This window comes from Nyctereutes procyonoides, unplaced genomic scaffold, assembly GCF_905146905.1.
Source record: "Nyctereutes procyonoides isolate TBG_1078 unplaced genomic scaffold, NYPRO_anot_genome, whole genome shotgun sequence".
NCBI classification, from domain to species: domain Eukaryota; kingdom Metazoa; phylum Chordata; class Mammalia; order Carnivora; family Canidae; genus Nyctereutes; species Nyctereutes procyonoides.
In genome coordinates, this window is record NW_026575049.1 from 32909789 (window position 1) to 32928880 (window position 19092).

General features: G+C 36.1%; 1 protein-coding gene across 5 annotated transcripts in view; it reads right to left on the reverse strand.

Moving 5' to 3' along the window:
• Positions 1-19092, reverse strand: part of RIC8B (RIC8 guanine nucleotide exchange factor B) — a 101612-nt gene that overhangs the window by 40385 nt on the left and 42135 nt on the right. For all 5 annotated transcript variants that reach the window (XR_008664900.1, XR_008664899.1, XM_055328766.1 and 2 more), the window contains exons 4-6: positions 12615-12709; positions 2514-2742; positions 1678-1773 (exon numbers count right to left, since the gene is read on the reverse strand). Coding sequence is in view for 3 of the 5 variants with exons in the window: in XM_055328766.1 (XP_055184741.1) it covers positions 1678-1773; positions 2514-2742; positions 12615-12709 (420 nt within the window). In the remaining 2 variants the exon portion in view is untranslated. The remainder of the gene's footprint in view (positions 1-1677; positions 1774-2513; positions 2743-12614; positions 12710-19092) is intronic.

The window sequence follows — 19092 nt, forward strand, 5'->3', positions numbered from 1 at the left end:
GACAGGAAATCAAGAGCTTAGGTTATGTTAAACTTAAGACACCTACTATACATCCCAGGGGATGAGATGAGTAGGTAGTTTGTTACCAGTCTGATGCTGAGGGGACAGGTCAGGGCCAGAGATATAAATTCAGGAGCCATAGGCATATTTAAATCACCGGCATGGTTTTCAAAACCATGACTGCTGAATAAGATCACCAGGAGAGTGGGAGTAGAGTCAAAGGCGATATTGACTCTGGGCACTCAGAAATTGCAAAGAGGTTCCCTATTGTGTCCTAGAAATCAAGTGAAGAAAGTATTTTAAGAAGGACAGAATACTCAGTCACCTTAAAATGCACTGGGGAATACATTAAAAAAAAAAAAGATTGAGAACTATTAGATGAGGCAATGTTGGGTTGGTGACTTTTGATGAGTACCTTTGCGATGGTGTAGAAAGCATGAAAGCCTAATTATAGTGGGTTCAGGAGAAAAAGATGAGTAAGGCAAATAGAAAAAAGTGAGTGCAGAAAACTCTTCTGAGGAAGAGTGCACTACTAAGAGCAGAGTCATGGGGAGGCAGCTGGAGAAGTGGAATTGAGGGAACGTGTTTTTGTTTTTAAGATGAAAGATGTTTTTGAGTGAAGACAGAAATGACATAGAAAAAAAAATATATATATATAAAAAGGTTAATGTAAGAGAGGAGATAAATTCAGGAGCAAAGTTCCTGAGAAGATGAGAAGGAAAGGAATCCAGGAACAAGTGTAGAGGCTGGCCAAAGAAGAAAGTTGTGACAATCCACCCATCATGATAGAAGGGGAGACACAAAGGATATATGATAGGGGCAAATGGACAGAAGACCAGTGGTAGAAAGAATTCTTCCCGTGAACTCTACTAACATCCTACTCCAAACCTTCACCATCAGACCTCTTTTCAGCTGGCCTCCTTGCATCTACTCAGATTGCCCTAGTCTATTCTACATGTAGTAGCCAGAGTATTTTAAAATATAAATGAGGTCCCCTTAATTTAACTCACAAAATGGTCCCATGCTATCTCACTTAGAAGAGAATCAAAAGTCCTATACAACCTTAGGCCATCTGGTTCTTGCTTACTTTTTTTTTTTTTTTACTTCATCTACCATTCTTCTTCTTACTAACTTGGTCTAGTCTCCTTGCTCTTCCATAAGCATACCAAAGCATCCTGTCATCTCAGGGACTTTGACCTTGTTCTTTCCACATTCCTCTTCCAGATTTTCTCAGAGATCTTTTTCTTACTTACCTAAGTTTCTACTCAATGTCACTTTCTCTGAGAGGCCCTCTCCATTCACCTCAGCCTCCACATCCCCTGCTGTCTTTCTTTAGAGCACATCACTACTTGCCATCATAACATGTCTTTATTCATTTACTCTTGTTTCCCCACTATAAGGAAAACTCCACAAGGTAAAGACTTGACCTTTCGGTGCTTAGAACACAGCACAAAGTAGATCTCAACTGTTTGCTGAATAAATGATTGAATGACTCAGAGAAATACAGAGGGTCACTTTTTTCTGGATTAGGAAGATTTCAAAGATTCAGACAAATTTTCCGAGTTTCTGATTTTATGAAATAAAACCATCATGAGAGAATACCACTTATTAATTTTATTTTTAAAAATGACATATAAGAAGATTAACTATGAGGTATAATATGCATTAAGCACTTACCTGATCTTTGAGAAATTTTCTGATATTTCGATGGGCTCGGGAACATTCTGTTAGTAAGCTGAGAACTGGAGTTAGACCTTCTCTATAGCTACTTCCCTAGAAAGAAAACCAGACATATATATTAGTTTCTAACAGTATTATTTTCGTCTATATAACCGAGCATATTAATACTCCTTTTTGAGGGAGAGACATTTTATGTTACCAAAGCTTTACAAACTACTTAAGAAGTTATCTTCCTAACAATGTTTCCATTCCATCAATTATGTTCATGTTTATAATATCTGTTTTTATTCTCCCTGGATCTTCCTACATTTTGTTGGGTCCTCAATGGCTCAGCCCATGGGCATAAATGAGGCAAAGGTTTTGAAGGCCCACCCACATTACCTTGCTGCCTTTTAATATACCTGACAAAGCAAATGACATACAAAAGAAAATAAGCAGCTCACACCAAATCAAATATTGATGATTTTTTTTTAAAGATAGCTTTTAGGTATTATGGAAAGTGTTTATCATCAAGTGTTTTGGAGGATAATTTTTATTTCTATGTCTTATAAAATAACTACATGGATAAGTAATTAATTTTTCCTTCACCTTCAGGCACGAGTCACAATTTTGGTATTGCATCAACAAAATTCTTGGCTTTAAACAATTAAATTCACTTGGTTTTTGTAACTAATCATATATTGTAATAAAATTATTTCCAGGGTACAATTAAGCAATATGTCAACTATTAAAAAAAAACTGAAATTTAAAAATCATGTCCTGTGATGTTTGCATATATGGCACACATTTACATTAGAAACATCTTTCCAAGGCCACCATTTTATCAGCCTTACCTTGTCTATTCTCTTCTCCATAAAACTGAGTAAAACATGAATGGCTTCCATATTCATACCATTGTATACCATGGTATTGTTTTTCAAAACAGTTTCTTTCTCAGCCGTTTTATCACTGGGCAGTTCATCTAGTGTCGTTGCCTCTTGGGCCGTTTCTTCGTGGGTTAATGGACAAATGAGAACATCCAAACAAGAGACCGGAACATTGCTTAAAAGGTTGACTGCATTGCTGAAAAGCAATTTAAAAATACAATATTTTAATTTTACTGAATAGTCCTTTAAAATGCAAACATAATAAGAAGTTCAGAAATGACTTCCAGGAGTCAATTAAAATTTTTCTTTTTCAAAACAAGCCTTTAATATTACCTGGCATTTACTAAGAGACAGAAAATAAAGAGAACTGTTTAAAGTTCACATATGACAAATTAGAAAGAACAGATGTTAAATGGACACAATCACATGATGTCATGTCACATTCTGAAATGCTAAAATAGGAATTAGTGAGCTTTAATACAGCTCTTTAATTTTATTATGACACAATGCTAGTTTTATATTTTTTCCTTGGGATTTTAAATCCTTTTGTGGAGCCACTGGTATTTTATTATTCCTTAGATTATAACATAAAGCATCTGAGAAGCTGTATATAAGCAGCTTATCACAGAGGCAACAGCATTAAAAACCAAATATTATAGGATTAAGTTTTGTTCTTTCTAGACATAAAAAATACAATTTTTAGATCATCCTATTTTTTAAAAGACATTAGGAGAAAATGGGTAATGGTACTTTTTCTCTTTTTTTCATCACCAGGTCTCTTTAAAGAAGCCAGCATAGCCATTTCAAATTTCTATCCCATAGGTCCTTCTATTATGCATTAATGAATACACGCACCTGGAATGCACACCAGTAGGGGGAACCCAAACCTTGTGTTTTTGGTATTACATAAAAATCTTGTTCTGTTGTTAGTGTATAAGAGATTAAAGTGACATTAATAATTTAAAAATTAGACATGTTCTCAATTAACAGATTTTCCTTCAGGCATTATTTCACAGTCTTTCATCTAAAAGGAGGCAGTATTCTCTGCTAACTGGATCTTCTAAGCCTGTGTCTCAGAACTTCCTGATAAACAACAATGGAAAGACAGGCATTACATTTCCTAGTGACAGAGAAGCAGATCTAAAAATAACCACATCCTGACTAAAAATAAACTCTTGCAAATGCAATCAGAAAGTCTAACCACTTGGAAACCAAACTCAGGGCTTAATCTATCCCATGCTGTCTTAATTTAGAACATAGTAATTCCTTTTAATTTAGATTATAGTGACACTCTCAAAGATAAAGCAAACAACAACAAAACGGAAATAAAATACACATTTTTTTCTTTCTTTCAATCTGAAGTGTAGCTCTCATTTCCCCAAGATTATTTCCTTCCTTCTTTTTTATATTATGGAAAAAATATTCATAAGAGATCAAAGTTTAAAAATTAGATAAGGCAGAACAATGCATAGTAATGTAAAGGGTATCTAAAAAATCTGAACCAAGAAAAAAAATAACAAGTCCTATGAATATACAGTTTCTGGTTAAAATACAAGTTATTTGGTGGTCCCCATGAAAAATCTGTTGCTGCTGCTGTGATTACTACTCGCTACTGTTAAACAAAGGTCTTAATTTTGATTATTTAAAAAAAAATCACAAATGGTTGAATACAACACTTTTCCCACAAACTTTCTTTCAAAAATTTTTGCAAATATCTGTAGTTCCTTATCTAGAGTTATAAATGTTTTGCTTCTGATTTAAGCATTTGGAAACCGTTATTAAATATAGATTCACTGAGGATGAAAACAAAATGAAAGAACCCTGCCATAAAATTACTTTCTAAAACTGTATAAACCATTTTGAAATGTTAGGTTTTTTTCAAGACATAGGGCAATAGGCACTGGAGTCCATTGATAGTATGATTCTCTAAATCTACCATAGAGACCATACTGAAAAGTTTAAGATAATGCATTTCATTATAAAGGAATGTTTCCCGTTAAATTCATTTAAAATAAGCAGTTTCCAAGAATCTGGTACATTTAAGAAACAAAATGTAGAGTTTGATTCAACAAATGTTTGGAGGTTTTATAGACTTTTCAAGAAAAGTTCCCATTTTCTCATTTCTTATTAAACAACCAGGTTTCCAAACAACGCAAAATTAATTTTCTGGCTCACTGTGTTTGAGCTATTCTTTTTAAGTAAGGAAGGCCCGCTTTTTGAGCTCTGTCACTTCTCTGACAGTTTTATTTGTGGTAGAAGGGTGTATGAAATTCTCCAGCTACCAGGAAGTCAGTGACTATGCACAGATCCGCACAATGGTGTTTGCATTCCTACTCCAGGGGGTAGAAATACTGTGTATATTACTCTCCCCTTTTCAGCTTCCTAGAGATCATTAATCACTGGGACATGACATCCTCCCACTCATGCTCCCAGCCCCCTCCTGATATGCAGATTCAAAAGCAATGCCTATTTAGAACTCCTTAATGCTCTGATTAAAGCCTTTTTATTTGTGAGAGAGGGAAGGCAATCTAAAATCTAGTCCTGTATCATTGGCCTAACATAACTTAATATCAAATAACAATGAGGAACATGATAATGGTACATGTAGACCTATAGCCATTAACAAATCTTTCTGGTTCAAATGTATCTTCTTTATATTTGGGGCTCACATATCTTTTTTTTTTTATGGCTTGAGTTTACTTAAACCTTAAGATCTCTAGAAGATTAAATTCCTAAATTTAATCTAGCTCAATTCAGGGATTATTTATTAATTATTTGTGTCAGGCATTGTTTTATGAAGAAAAGAGACAAATCCCTGCCTTTATGGAACTTATGTTCCAGCACGGAGAGAACAGTCAATGAAAAGTAAAAACAAATAAGATGACTGAATAGCACGATTGAAGGTGGTAAAATGGCCTGGCAAGGAAACCCAGGACGGTAAGACCGAACATGTGAGTTATAATTTTGAATAGAGTAGTTAGGGTAGTCCTCACTAAAATGGTGTCTTTTAAGCAAAGTCTGAAAGGATGTAAGGGAGTGAACCATGTGCCTAAGTGGGGAAAGAACATTTCACATAGAAGAGGAAGAGCAAAGACTCCAAGGTAGAAGTAGTGGTATGACTGAAGAACTGTAAAGAAGTTAATCTTGCTGAACCACAAATACAGAAAAAGGAGTAGGATAGGATATCAGATAGGTATGGGGGGGGCAGATTGGTTTTGCAGGCTATTATAATTTAATTTTAATCTCAATGAAATGGGAGCCACTGTAGGGTTCTAGATGGTGGACTCTAATTTACTTTAAAAGGGTCACTCTACTGTATTGAGAACTGATGGTAAGACATCAAAGGTGAGAAGAATGAGGATGTTACTATAATAATTCAGGTGACTGATCATGATGGTAACAGTGAAGTGATGGATACATTTTGAAGGATATTTCTTGATAGGTAGTTGTGACGTGTGAGACCAAGGTTCTAGCCTTAGCAAGTTGAAAGCTAGAGTTCCCATAAACTGAAATGGGAAATGCTGCAGGAGAAGCAGCTTTTTAGGGGAAGACTAAAAGCTTAACTTTGAATATGGTAAGTTTGGGACATCTATTAGATTTCTAAGTGGAGATGTTAGCAGGAAGTTAACTATAAGAGTCTGGAGTTCAGGGAGGGAAATCTGGATTAGAGACAAAACTGAGGAGTCATTAGCATGTAGATGGTGTTTGAAGATAAAAGACTGGATTAGAAAAAAAAAAGACTGGATTAGATCAGTGAGGGAATGAGATGGACTGAAAGACTATGAAGGCTGAACCTGAGGCACTCTATGTCTTGAGACTGAGGAACTGAAGAAGAAATTACAACTATGAAGTAGGAGGAAAACCAAGATAGTATGGTATCCTGGAAGAATGTATATACACAAAAATGGAGTGATCACCTTGTCAAATGATGTGGACAGATCAAGTAAATCATGTTACAGGTGAGAAATGTCCACTGGGTTTAGCAACATGGAAGTCACTTGTGACCTCAATAATAGTCATTCTGGTGCAGCAATGGCTCTAAAGCCCAAGCATATCAAACTCAAGAGAGAACAGCAGAAGAACCAGTCAAGAGCTAGAGGAATTTTTCTGTAAACAGCAAGAGAAGACTGGAGGAGCTGCAGGTGAGAAGTTTCACGAAAACTTTGGATAAGATATGGATGGAAAGACCGCTGAATGCTGCTCTCAGCAAAGCATATCTTTTTAACCCACAGCAACCTGATCATTGTTCTCTAAATGTGCCATACACACATACTCTTTTCTGTATTTAGCCATGTGTTCTCCTGCCTAGAATGTTCTCATTCTTTAAGACTAGCTTAAACCTTACTTCATTCTCAATAAATATTTACTCTGCCTTGTGCTAGGTGCTAAGTATACAGTATAAAGCAAAGGACAAGGCCTCTAATGGAGGGGCCTTAGTAGACAATGAGACCAAAAAAGTACATGTATGTGCGTGTGGAGTGGGGTAGGAGTATTACAAAGGGGATTGCTATGATGAGATGTAGGTTATGGGCAGATGGGTTACTGATGTCCTTAAACCAGAGTTATTCTGGCAAAGAAGAAGGTACAGAAGCCAGGGAAACAGATTTCCCCAATGAGGCTGCAGATTATTAATAAGTGCAAAAGGAAAACAGAAATTTACTCTTAAACATAAAGACAGAGGGAAGCCATGAGGATTCTAGGCAGAGATCTGCTTTTTGAGAAACAACTCTGCATGCATGCAGTGGAGAGGATGGACCAACCTGTTGTGTTAGGTAAAATGTCCTACAAGCCAGAGCAGCCTGAGTGTTTAGAAGTGGAGAAGGAAGATGGTCTGACAGCTCTGGGGTTGGGTGCTTCAAAACTGGCAGGACAGAACAAATGAGGGTGTATACATAGGTTGAAATCATGAACCAGTGCTTTAGAATAGAGAGGGAAGAATATAAACCCATAGGGGGCTTATAGGTAGGAGAAACAGGAATCATCAGGAGACCAGAGGTCTGGATGAGGATGGAGAACAGGTGTAATATGAGTAAGAAAGACTTTCCTCATCATGTTAGAACACAGTGAGCTTGTCCTTTAAATTTTATTAGCAATTATTATTTGGACAATTAAGTCACTGGGGAACTACTCAAAAACTATCTTTTGACAGATCTTCTACTATGGTCTTAAATTGGTTTCTAACTTTTCATAAAATTTATGTCTTGTCTCCTCATTTAGATATGTTCCTGTAGAGTATGTACTGTGGAGCCCTTCAAGGACCTAGTATGGTGCTCAATGATAGTTCAAAAAATATCTGTTCACCTAGATAACTGTTACTCACAATAAGAATCAGGTTAAAGAGCTAGGAGCTTTAATGATAACAAAAAATAAAATAAGACTCCCTTTCTCCAATCTCTCCAAAGTAAACTCTCTTGTTTTCTGTATGCCTGTATAAGCTTGTTTGTGTCTGAAACAATACTCATCAAAATAACTGCACTTATTTATTCACATGTCTGTTATGTCCCTTAGCTGGTGAGCCCTGGAGAACAGAGATTGGACTATATTCATCTTTGTTGTCCTTGAGCTCAGCATAGTGCCTAATATATAGTTAAGTGCTCAGTTAATAAATATAAGCCAAATGAAATCATCCAGTTTCCAAACTTCTGCAAAAAAATTTTTATTGAAGTTTTCACCACGTTAAGAGTAGTTACCAACTGTCACTAAACATTATTACAATATTATTGACTTCATTCCCTATGTTGTACTTTTCATTCCTATGACTTAATTATTTTATGATACAAAGTTTATACATACTCTTACTCTCCTTCATCTATTTTACCCATTTCCCCATCTCTTCTCCCCTCAGTTTTCAAACATTAATTAAAAGTCGGCCATGTTTAAGACATTATGCCTACCTAATGCTGTGGTAGTAATCATTTTGCAATATGTAAGTCTGTCAAATCAACACCATTGTACACCTTAAACTGAAACAATATACATCTGTTGTACCTCAATAAAGCTGGAAAAAAAAGACATTTCTTAGGACTGTAATGAGGTATTATTAAGTACTAAATTGTCTCATTCAATACGTACATCTCGTAAGATAAAAAAAAGTTCGTCTAAGCAAACAATAAAAAAGGCAAGGAGGTAAGTACTTTTTAAAGACATACTGGCTCTTTGAGTGCAGGAAAAAAAAAAAAAAGAGAAAGCGTTTTGTAGATGCCAATGTGCTAAGTGAAAGAAGTTAGACTGAGAGGCTAAAAGGAATTAAATCAGATCTGGTCCATCTCTCCCCTCACCTCTCCAGCATTTAGGCCATTCCCATCTTCCCCCTTCTCTCTAGAATAAAACAAAACCACAACCACATCCACATCCACATATGGCTATTTATGCATAAGCTTACTGATTATGGACAAGAGGGCTGAAAATACTTTCAGGAAGACAGCAGAGATGAACAGATTTAGGATGTCCTTTAATGTATCAAAAAAGGTGGCTCAAACCAACACTTTACTTGTTACTTTAAGTACAGACAAAAGGAAATGAAATAAATAGATTTTAAAAACTATCTAAGATGCTGATTAGTGGAAATAAAGGTTAAGGTCAGCTGTCTATGTGAGCTAACTCATTTTATCTCTACGTCCCTGTCCTCTTGATTGCTCTGGGGGCGGGGACAAAAGGACACTGTCGTACAAAGACAGCACATCAACAAAAGCTGTTGCCAAGCCATGTTTTTACTCACTCATCTCCTGGAGGAGTCTAGAATGTTCCTGTCATGCATGTATCATAAAATATATCTAGCTTGAGAAAAACTTAGATGAGTGGAAAATAGACTTCTCTACATGATCATAGGATGTACGCAGAAGTTCCTACACAAAATATCAAAATCAAAAACAACTTTTCAAAAGAGATCTGGAACTCAGTATTGGATCAAAAAGCCAGCGTGCTTATTGTAATAAGAATAACAGAAGTGGCGGTGACAGTAGTGTGATGGCAGAAGCAGGGGCAGATCTCTCAGTTGCTGAGTGTTTCCTCAGTGCCAGAGACAGAGTGTTTTATTAATGTCTCATTTAATCATTACTACAACTCTTTGAATTTGATGATAATGCATTATCATACACTATCCAGGTTTACCTATTTCAGTACATTTTCCCTAAATCAAAGTGTCAAGAAGAAAAAAAAAACTTAGAAAATAATTTAAAAAAAATGGAACAAAATGTTACTTTGAAAATATTCTGATTTTTTGTTGTTGTTGTTGTTCTAACTTTGCCTTAGACACACACCTGATTTTCAGGCCACTATAAATATGCAGAATTTAATGGGTGTTACAATTTTAGTAAGTTTCCTAATATAGCCCTTTGAAGTTAATGCAGTTTTCTCTGTATTTAAATGGCTTAGCCTAGTGTCACTACTCTCAAATGGCACTAATCAGTTTAATTCTGATTAAAGGGACATGCAGGGCCATTCCAGATAAACTGTCAAGTCAGCAGCAACCTCAATCTCCTAGGAAAGCCTTTGAGAAATACGCCTATATCCTGTTTGTGGCTCTAGGGATATCCCTTCTTATTTACAGTGTAGCTAATAGATATTTTATCAGACCAACTTTTAAGATAAAAGCAAATTTAAAGAAAAATATCTTTAAAATTTAAGAAAAAGTAAATATCAGAAGGAAAAGAAAGAAAACTGATTACTTTTTTAAAAATCTGATTTTTAAAACATCTCTTCTTATTCTCTTTGTGATAAATACTGGGTGCTGTGTTAAAATATTAAATTAAAAAAATAAAACAAAACAAAACAAAAAAATATTAAATTTATCAGAGAAATCCTTAGCAATGTTTTTTGTAACTAGTATAACAATTCCCAAAACACTTTCTCCTTACATTCTTGTATGAATGCCATTTAACTTATGATATCTGATTTCCAAAATAACAAACAAACAAAAAAAGCCATCAATTTACTCTTGGGCTTATTATGAATCCATTTTTTTAAAGTTTTTGTATCTGTATTTCTAGTGTCTCTTGATTATGAAAAAAATTACAGTGAATCAAAATGTTGGGATCCCTGGGTGGCGCAGCGGTTTGGCGCCTGCCTTTGGCCCAGGGCGCGATCCTGGAGACCCGGGATCGAATCCCACATCGGGCTTCCGGTGCATGGAGCCTGCTTCTCCCTCTGCCTGTGTCTCTGCCCCTCTCTCTCTCTGTGACTATCATAAATAAATAAAAAATTAAAAAACAAAACAAAACAAAAACAAAATGTTTAAGTCTTTTTAGAGGCTAAAATTTATTGCACTTAATCTGATTATTTTTTAAAGGGACAGTCTCAAGAAAATCAAAGGAACTTTTGATCTGTAGCTGAAGAAAAAAAGTCACACTTTTTACGTGTGAAGAAAATAATTTTTGAATGTTTGCCTACCAGAGTACGTAAAGATAACCTACCAACAAACTCTGTACAGTATCAAATAATAAATTGCTGATCCTAACTAAAATAATAAGGATTTGATTGAAAAATAACAATTAAGGTTATGTTTCATTTTACACTCTGGTTGTGTTCCTATGAAGTTTTACATAAGCCATATTTTGGAAAACAGAATATTATAAATGCTCAAAAGGCACTTTCTACTATTAAGAAGAACCCAATTTTATTTGTAAAGCAGAGTTAATGTCAAAGTTAATTGAAGATTTGAATTTATTTGCAGTGTTTAAAATACCATTTGTATTTAGGGTGCCTGGATGGTTCACTTGGTTCAGTGTTTGCTGTCAGCTCAGATCAAGATTCTAGGACCTTGGGGGATGCCTGGGTGGCTCAGTGGTTGAGAGTCTGCCTTCAGCTCAAGGTGTGGTTCCAGGGTTCCAGACTGAGTCCTGTACTGGGCTCCCAGTGGGGAGCCTGCTTCTCCCTTTGCCTGTGTCTTTGTCTCTCTGTATTTCTCATGAATAAATAATATCTTAAAAAAAAGATTCTAGGACCCTGGGATTGAGCCCACAAGTGGGGCTCCCTGCTCAGTGGGGAGTCTGCTTCTCCCTCTCCCTCTGCCCATCCCCCTGCTCATGGCTCTCTCTCTCTCTCTCTCTCTCTCTCAAATAAATAAATAAATAAATAAATAAATAAATAAATAAATAAAATCTTTAAAAAATACCATTTGTATTTTAAGAGACTAGAGCACCATATGCAGTCTTAACTGTTGTTCCTGCAAGTCTGATCTAGAATAGAAAGAGAACTAGAAAAATGCATGAACTCAGTTCTCAGAGAATGACATATTTCAACAGTAGTTCATCAAGAGCTCCAACAGGCAAGTCACCAACACCTGAACTACTTTTTAAATATTAATACTTGAGACTGACCAAATTCTTATAGCAAGTTTTAAAAATTTAATTAATATATATTGCTTAAGGTATACTTTTCAGTATTTTTTTTTTAAAGATTTTATTTGTTCATGAGAGACACACAGAGAGAGGTGGAGACATGGGCAGAGGGAAAAGCAGAATCCCCACAGAGAGCCAGATGTGGGACTCAGGGATCTTGCCCTGAGCTGAAGGCAGATGCTCAACGGCTGAGACACTAAGGCATCCCGGTAAATACTCAAAATGAAATCAGTGACAGTATTAGTTTGAGTGTAGTAATGAAAAGCAGGATTCAAATCCAAGCCCTGTCACTTACTAGGGCTATGTGATCTCAGAGAAATTGCTTCATCTTTCTGTGCCCCAATTTCATCACCTGTCAAAAGGGGAAAATAGCAGTACTTACCTCATAAAGTGGATGTGCTGATTAAAATAAGTTAATATAAAGCACTCAGCATCATGTCACTACACAGTATTCAATAACTACTGAATTGTGCTATTATTATTGTTGCCCTGGGTTTTATTGTTGAATGCAACAAATGCCAAATTGTCTTCTTTTGTTGGGACTCAATTTAATAAAGTCAAAAGGGATAGAATGAAAATTTCTCATGAGGACACAGTAATGATTTCTCACTATTTACCTGATTTGCTATAATATTTTCACTTTCTTGTGCTTATGACAACTAAAATTACATGCATAAAAACAAGAATTGATGATGTCCTTCACTAAGGTATCAACACAGAGGTTACCTACCTGTGCAGCTCTTCTGTTTTGTCTTCAGTTGGACCTACGATTAGTAAACAATGGCGAAGGACAGCTGCCATGACACGGAACTGATGAGAATCACTCTACAGCAAATAAAAAAGAGGAAAAATTGGGGATTGAATGCCTTAATGAGGGAGTTTGGGGTATCACTACATCCCTTACATCCCTGAGAGTCATCATATGGTCCACCTGTCCCCCAAACAGTCATTCTTCTAGCATACGTAATAGAAGTCAGGGTATTGTAGAAAAAGTTCTCAGTACTTAGTGAATAGTTACTGTCTCATATGAAGAGCTACAGTCACCTCCAGAAATGGTTAAAAACAGAAGGTGGTGATCTAGCTAGCATTCCTTATGGCATGTCAGGCAAAGAGATGTATGATCAATATCTAGGTATTTCCCATTGTTTAACCTTAAGATTTGATTCACCTGAGGATCTTTGCCATTTCCAGAAAGCCTAGATTCTTTTGATAGTATACTGTTCCAGTCTATTAATTGTTATAAAAGTTCAAATAGATGTAGTGCTATCAGATATTTTAATAGTGGGTTGTATATCCTTAATGCCTCATTTCTGGATTTTCAAAATCAATAAATTAAAATCTATAATCTATCAACTTCATTTTAATGAGTCTTCTTAATCTCCTAGGTCCCCCAAATCTTGTTAATTCTTTCAGAATTAGCAGCAAGTGATGAAAAAATAATGATGTGAGTTTAATCTCCTATTTCCCAATGTTTACTCATTGGTATTAAAGACACATAAAGAGTCAGAGGGACAAACACAAGCAGTAGGAAATAAGCTAACTTATGAATAACCACTTAGTTTACCTCCTCTTTTTTAGCGAGATCTTGCACTACTAGCATTTCCTTAATCACCTGCATCAAGGTCATATCTCTCTTCTTCCAGATTTTTAGTAATTAAGACAGATAAAATGAATGATCATTATAATAGAGATCCTGCACATGCTATACTTCAGGAAGTCACGAATTACTTCAAAAACTATTTGAAAATTTAAAAATCTTTATAAAAAACTTAAAAAGTTTAGCATATAATTTATCTCAAGTCTGTATAAAGTAAAATATACTCATATACATATATTCATAGATGTTCTTATATTCACATATATAACTCAGTCCTCTGAGAAGATATGTCTTATAAAATCTAACAAACAATAGAGCCTAATTTCATTACTCATAATGCAGATGACAGTATTTTAAGCATAAAACTATCATATGTTCAATTTGGAAGAGACAGAAGCCTCAGTGGCATAATGGAAAAAGCACCACACTTGGGAGTCTAGAGTCTAGGTTGTGACCCTAGATAAGTCATATAGCTACTCTGAGCCAGTTTCCCCACGCATCTCCACACATACATGACTGTTAGGGTTATAGAAGAATTAAAGAGGATGCTATACAAGGAAGTGCTTAGCACTTGCAATGGAACATTTGAAGGTGAGGAGGAAGGATGATGGAGGAAGGAAACAGAAGATAGAGCTAAAATGAGTGATAATGAAATAATCGAGTGTTGTGGAAGGAAGAGAGGAAAGGGAACAAGGAATCGGTGGAATGCCAGAGACACAAAGACTGGCAGGGTTGACCTGGACACCGTCCCATTTGCCATCCATTTCTAAATGCCTGAAACAAAATTCTCTAATATGCAAATACACTTTTACTTTCCCCAAACTACATGAAGCACACTGAAACACATATGAAATTCTTCCACTTCTTAATTCTTTTTTTAAAAAAAGATTTTATTTATTCATGAGAGACAGAGAGAGAGGCAGAGACACAGGCAGAGGGAGAAGCAGGCTCCCCACAAGGAGCCCAATACAGGACTCGATCCTGGACCCCAGGATCACGCCCTGAGCTGAAGGCAGATGCTCAACTGCTGAGCCACCCAGGTGGCCCCCAACCCTTTTTTTTTTTTTTTTAAGATTCATCCATTCATTTTAGAGAGTGAGCAAGTGTTAACAGTGGAGAGGGGGACAGGGAGAAGGAGAGGGAGAGGGAGAGAGAAACCTAAGCAGACGCTGCACCCAGCCAGAGCCCCAGGTGGGGCCCAATCCATGACCCTGAGATCGCGGCCCCAGTTGAAACCAAGAGTCTGATGCCCAACTGACTATGTTACCTAGGCACTCCTTCAATTTCTTAACTCTTAGAATATCATATTTTCCTTGGTTTTGAAAATTAAGTGGTAATGCTCTTCCTTTTATTTTTTATTTTTTATTTTTTTGCACTTCCTTTTAAACTAGATTTTTCTGAGGCATCTGGGTGGCTCAGTTAAGTGCCAACTCTTGATTTTACCTCAGGTTACAACCTCAGGGTCGTGAGACAGAGCCCTATGTTGGGCTCTGCACTGAGCAGGGAGTCTGTTTGGTATTCTCTCTCGCCATCTCTCTGCCCCTTCCCATCTGCATGTACTCACTCACATGCACACGCTCTCTCTCAAAACAAAACAAAACAAAAACCTAGGTTTTCCTTTATTCTAGATATCACAATTGTTCTCTTCTCATGCTGATATTGACAAGCAAAACTATCCATTTTGCTCTCTTTACTTGCAGCTGTAAACCAAAAATCCTACTTCCTTCTGTCCCAACTTTTATAACACCAATTCCCAAGTTATACCTATGTCTGTGATGCCCTCTTTTACCATAAATCCACTAAATTCTCTTTATTTTTCTACCCAAAACAACTGCTAAAATCCCTGGATTGTTTCCTCCACTATTGGCAATCACCAATTTCTTTTCATCTTTCAGGTCCCAGCTAAAATATTTTATTAGAGAAGCCCCTTCCTTGACCACCTTATCTAAGTAGGTTTCTTCCTTCATTATTTTCTATCACTGTATCTTGTTACTACCATTCCTTTCATAAAACCGTAATTTGTAATGACACATTCATTTATATACTTGCATACCCATTGTTTTCTGTACTGATCTATTACCTTCACAAGTTTAGAGTGCATGTGTTTAATAGGTGTTCAATAATTATTTATTTCTTTATTTTAGAGAGGGAGAGAGAGAGAAACGAGAGAGAGAAAGACACAGAATGAGAGAAAGAGAATCCCAAGTAGGTTCCATACCCAGTGTGGAGTCCACATGGAGCCCACAGCCCTGAGACCATGACTCAACAGAAGCCAAGAGTCCAACGCTGAACTGACAGAGCCACTCAGGTGCCCCCGTGTTTGATCATTTTTAATGTAAATTATAAGTAAAACAAAAAGTGACCCAGTCATCAGTGGGCAGTTAGATACATTTTTACAAAAATGAGCATATCCATATAACCAGCATAAAAATGATCCAAAGCCAAGATCAAGAACTCCAGAAATCTCTTCATGGCCTCTTAGAATGATAGTCTCCTGCTCCTCAAGGGTAATCCTAACTTCTAACATCGAAGATTAGTGATTTTTGTTGTCATTGAACTTTACTTGAATGAAATAAAATACAGACTCTTTTGTGTCTGGTTGTGAGATTCATTCAGGTTGTTATGTGTACCCACAGTCTCTTCATTTTCATCACTTGAGAGCAGTGCTATTCGAGGTGCAGTCTATGGACCAGCGCTGGGCTGGTCCATACCATTTGCTAATGATCTGCAGTGCCACAAGTGCCAAAGGTGTGCATGAACACTTAAAGACTTTTCCAGTTTGACACTGTGTGTAATATTGTACTATATGAAAGTTTTATTCTGATAGCTAATGCAAAAAAATTCTAGTTAGGTGAAGAAAGCACTGCTGAATATAATGAATATATTACAATTTACTTATCTATCCTACTTGTGATGTTTCCAGTTTGGGGCTATATTCATGAAGACTGCTGTTGAGTATACTTTCTTACATCTCATTTGCTGTGTCATAGGGCATATACATATGCCAAGCTTTAGAATATATTCCCAAATAGCATTTCAAAGTGTTTATACCAATTTATACTCTCACTACTTGCTCTACAGTTGTGGTTAACACTTGGTATTGTCAGCCTTTTAAAATTTAGTCATTCTTGTGGGTGTGCAATGGTCTCTTGGTTTTATTTTGCATTTATTTTCCTGATGAGTAATGAAGTTTCATACAACTACTGGTCATTTGAATACCTCTTTTGTGAATTGCCTGTTCAAGCCTTTTGTCAATTCTTCTATTAGGTTGGCTGACTTTATAACTTTTTCTGGATATTCTTGATAGAATATTCTGGATACAGTCATTTATTTATAGATGTCTTAAAAAATCTTCTCCCATTTGGTGGTCTGCTTTTTTACTTCCTTCTCTTGATGAGCATATTTTAATGAAGACCAAGCTGTCAACTTTTCCTTTTAAGATTTGATTTTTATTCTGTCCTGTTTTAGAAACCTTTGCCTACTTAAGAAATGTATAACTTAAAGTCATGAAGATAATCTGTTTCCTTTTAAAAGCTTTATTGTTTTACCTTTCATATTTAGGTTCTCATCCATCTCAAATTAATTTTTTGCAAATGGTATAAGATAGGAATTCAAATTCATTTTTCTTCCATACAGCCATAAAATTAATTCAGTGCAACTTATTAAAAAGTCCACTTTTTCCCAACTGCATTCCCACACTACCTGTGGCATAATCCAGTTGACTATATATGTATAGGTTTATTTCTAGACTCGACTCTAGTCTACTAGTCTATGTCTCAGTCAAAATTTGTTGAATGAGTGCTCCCATTCAAGAAGTCTGGCCTGAATACTATTTCCTAGCGTTGGCTATTCTGCTGTATGACCTTCCATAAGTAATTCATTCTTTCTGATCTTCCGTATCCTCATTTGTCAAATGGGGTGAATGCTCTTGTAGCACAAGGATGCTGGAAAGATTAAATATAATTGTTCTTCATAAAACATTATATAAATACAGTTTATATAACTATAATTTACTTGTTTCATCTTAGCTTTGATATCTTTAAGATATCAATATTCTCTCCTCTGAAATCATATTATCTCCAAAGGTTGAGAAGAAAAAAAGTCATCAAGGATGAAGGGAGGAGAAAGAGAAAGCAAACAGGCTTGCTGTGACAGTGGAAATCCAAAATGAGAGAACATTCAATTAAAACGGAGATTAAAAACTCAGGAAATTCTTTGAGATCTCGGGCAGCCCCGGTGGCACAGCGGTTTAGGGTCGACTTCAGCCCAGGGCCTGATCCTGGGGACCCGGGATCGAGTCCCATGTCAGGCTCCCTGCATGGAGCCTGCTTCTCCCTCTGCCTGTATCTCTGCCTCTCTCTCTCTCTCTCTCTCTCTCTGTCTCTCATGAATAAATAAAATCTTTAAAAAAAAAAAAAGGAAATTCTTTGGGATCTCTTTATATATAGCCCTTACTTCTTTTTTTTAATAATAAATTTATTTTTTATTGGTGTTCAATTTAGCCCTTACTTCTTAATTACAAATCTACTACTGTCCTGTTGCTTTTTTTCTCCTGTGCAAACTGTGGAAGATTACACTTTTGTTTGGTAAAGGTATCAATTTCCTCACATCTTTTCATTCAAAGTGTCAATGCCTGAGAAAGTCTGAAGGGAGAATACTGCACAGCAATGAGTCCTAATAGGGTATTGTTACCCCAGGGTAGTTCTAATTTCTTCAAGAAGGTTTAGGAAACTTGTCTTATGAAAATGTAATTTCAATTCTATATAAAGTGAAAGACACTCAGACACAGAAATATACATACACACAAATTTATGCACAATTACCTAGAAATACAGCTATATCTCGGGTAGCATTTTATCCTATGTTTCACCCTGGTCCTTTTGCTTACCTTTACCATGATTATTTGCCCTACCAAATTGTTTATGTTCAAAAACCTCTGCCTACTTTGAGGCAAAGATAATATACTTTTACCTCTGCATCTTTTGCATCTAACATGATTCTGGGCAGAGAGTAATAAATGCCTTTTTGAATTATTTACAAGGGGAGATATAAATGTTATAAAGTAGAGTGCTATAACTTTAAAATGGCTAGAAATCTGCTCTAAACAGTGTTATTAAAGGTTTAGGCTTCTAGAGAATTTTTTAATAGCTTTGAATTTTTTTTTAAGATTTTTATTTATCTGAGAGACAGAAAGAAATAAAGTGAATGAGAAGAGAGGGGAGGGGCAGAGGGAGAGGGAGAAGCAGACTCCCTGCTGAGGGGGGAGCCAAACTCAGGGCTTGATCCCAGGACCCTGAGATTATGACCTAAGATGAAGGCAGATGCTTAACCAACTTAGCCACCCACATGCCCCAACAGCTTTGGCATTTTAAAAGGTATCATAAACTTTTCCTTCCTCTCTGCTAACTTCGGACTTTTTCTCCTATATATTTCTGTATATAACATTTTATTTTTCATTAAACAAATATTTATTGATTGTCTATTCTGTCCTGGGTTCTGCTGCTTAGCAGAAAGACTATGCAGTGAAGTTAGACATACCCCTAAAGATCTAGAACATATTGTATTTAAAGAATCTATGCATTACTGAGGTGATTCTTATTTCTAAAGATAT